The following is a 2,097-nucleotide window of genomic DNA, read 5'->3' as shown; positions in this document are numbered from 1 at the left end:
AATGCAGATGGGTTCATCGACATTGAGGAGCTGGGTGAGATCCTGAGGGCCACCGGGGAGCCTGTCACTGATGAGGACATAGAGGACATGATGAAGGACTCGGACAAGAACAACGATGGCCGCATTGACTTCGATGGTGAGCAATGACCCTGGCCATGTGCTCATGCTGTGCACCTGGGCAGGGCTGTGGGCTGAGGTTACTGCTCTCTTGCAGAGTTCCTGAAGATGATGGAGGGCGTGCAGTAAAGGACCAGACATTCCTCAGGCTGGTTGCTGCATCCAGCCCTGCTCCCCTGCAGCTCAGGGAGCAGCAGCTCTGCAGCACCCAGCCCCTGGCACTGGCTGAGACCCTGCTCTGTGCCAGGGCCCCAGTCTCATCCCACCACTGGCGGCTGCGCTTTTCCTCCTGTCTGTCATCTGTGGCTTCAATTCATGCCTCAATAAAAGAGGAAAGGCTTGAGCTGCTGGTCCAGGACTTTATTGGGTGTGCACGGGGAGGGGACTGAGACACCATGCCCCTGCCCCACTCCCCAGGGAGGGGACTGTGCCTGGTGGGTGCCTCATGCCAGATGAGCTCATGCCACGGGGCCACACTCCAGGACTGCAAGGGCAGCACAGGGCTGTGGTTCCCACGGGCTGCTGGACAGATGCCAGCGCTGAGCTCAGAGTTTCCATCCAAAACAACTGGTTCACACGTCAGCGGGTGGGGGAGTGCAGCCCTGGCCCCAAGACTCCTGCTTCAATGCAGGGCCGCGGGACAGCAGGGGTTCTGGGGAGCCACCACCATTTGCCCCACACTGGGACCTCAATCTCCCACCCAGAGAAGCACAGAGGACCTGGCTATAAGGTGAAAGGGCAGCAGCCACCCCCTCCCTGTGGGGTCAAGGTGATGCTGGAACCTCTGTGCCTGGACAGGCTGTGCTAGCCTGCCAGGCATCACAGCTCCCTGGGGACCAGCTGGGGCGGAGCACAGCAGGCAACAAGGGGGGCACAGCCCCCAGGCCGAGATGGGTGGGACTGCCTATGCAGCTGGCAGGATACAGCTCAGAGCCAGTCACATCCCTACAGCACAGCACTGTGGCACAGGGAAGCTGAGAGCCTCAGAGAGCCAAGGACCACCACAGGCATCCTGACTGCCCTGTTCTCACAGGGTGCAATGGCACCAGGCAGAGGGGATGTATGCCGTGCACGGGGAGCAGTGGGGATGTGTACCACAGCCCAGGCTGCCCTCTGCAAAGCCACAGCTGGACACCGACAGCTGGTGCTGCAGCTTGGGGGCAGCAGCGATGGCCCTCGGCTGCGGGAGGAGCGGTGCAGGAGGAGCACAGAGGCCCGTGAGCTCAGCACCGGTAAGGAGGGGGTGGCTGCACTGGGCAGCAGCTGCAGAGTCCACGCCAGGGCCATGCAGGGGCTGCAGGGCCCTCCATCCTGCAGGGCTGCGGCGGGTGCTGCTGGCAGGGCTGCAGCAGACACCACTGAGCCCACTGGAGCGGCGGGAGCTGGAGCGACTGTGGGTGCTCTTCCTCTCCACCCTGGAGCTCTTCCTGCAGGACCTGCACCGTGCCCACCACCTCTGCCAGCTCTTCTCCACGCAGGGGGGTGGTGTGGCCCCACTGCACACTGGGCTAGGGGGCTGGCAACTGCCTGGCCGGCGAGCGGGGTGTCCAGTGCAGCCCCCAGCCACCCAGTGCTTGGAGGAGGAGATTGAGCAGGTGAGGGTCATGCTGGCAGAGATGGAGAGCAGAGCCAACATTCCGCCATGGACAGTGGAAGCCACAGAGACCACACAGCCAGCAGGGAAAGGCAGCACTGCAGTCGGGGGGAACTGGGGAGGGTCCCGTGCTGGGCACTGCTGTGGGGTGCTCTGAGCAAAGAGCAAGAGGAGGCAGCAGAGCTGGCACTCCTTGTTAGAGCAGGGGACAGGTGCCCTATATACCTCCCCAGTCCCTGTTCTTCTGCCTGTGCAGACAATGCTGAGGGCTGTCCCCACCTTGCAGAGGGAATGGGTCCACTCTGTGCCCCCCAAATGTTGACAAAGCCCCGGTTACCCCACAGGGGGGCAGCATCCCTCCCTCCCCACCCTCACCGATGGCTCCT

The 2,097-nt window shown here is 63.0% G+C and overlaps 2 protein-coding genes across 2 annotated transcripts in view; both read left to right on the top strand.

The window, feature by feature from the left end:
• TNNC2 (troponin C type 2 (fast)) overlaps nt 1-246 on the top strand; it is a gene marked incomplete at its 5' end in the record, with an annotated part of 825 nt that extends 579 nt beyond the window's left edge. Inside the window, 2 exons of the mRNA XM_009080400.1 lie at nt 1-136; nt 215-246. The exon at nt 1-136 is cut by the window's left edge and continues 1 nt beyond it. Of these exons, the coding sequence (XP_009078648.1) occupies nt 1-136; nt 215-246 (168 nt within the window). The remainder of the gene's footprint in view (nt 137-214) is intronic.
• Nucleotides 247-1,204: 958 nt separating this feature from the next.
• On the top strand, nt 1,205-1,868 carry LOC103807657 (regulator of G-protein signaling 9-binding protein-like). Its single transcript, XM_009080399.1, has 2 exons — nt 1,205-1,349; nt 1,435-1,868. Exons 1-2 carry the CDS (start codon nt 1,205-1,207, stop codon nt 1,866-1,868), a joined length of 579 nt encoding a protein of 192 aa, XP_009078647.1.
• Nucleotides 1,869-2,097: the final 229 nt, after the last annotated feature.

The sequence above is a fragment of the Acanthisitta chloris genome, unplaced genomic scaffold (genome assembly GCF_000695815.1).
Source record: "Acanthisitta chloris isolate BGI_N310 unplaced genomic scaffold, ASM69581v1 scaffold30708, whole genome shotgun sequence".
In the NCBI taxonomy this organism is placed as follows: domain Eukaryota; kingdom Metazoa; phylum Chordata; class Aves; order Passeriformes; family Acanthisittidae; genus Acanthisitta; species Acanthisitta chloris.
The sequence above is the reverse complement of the archived record's forward strand: the minus strand, read 5'-3'. Positions and strand labels throughout refer to the sequence as shown.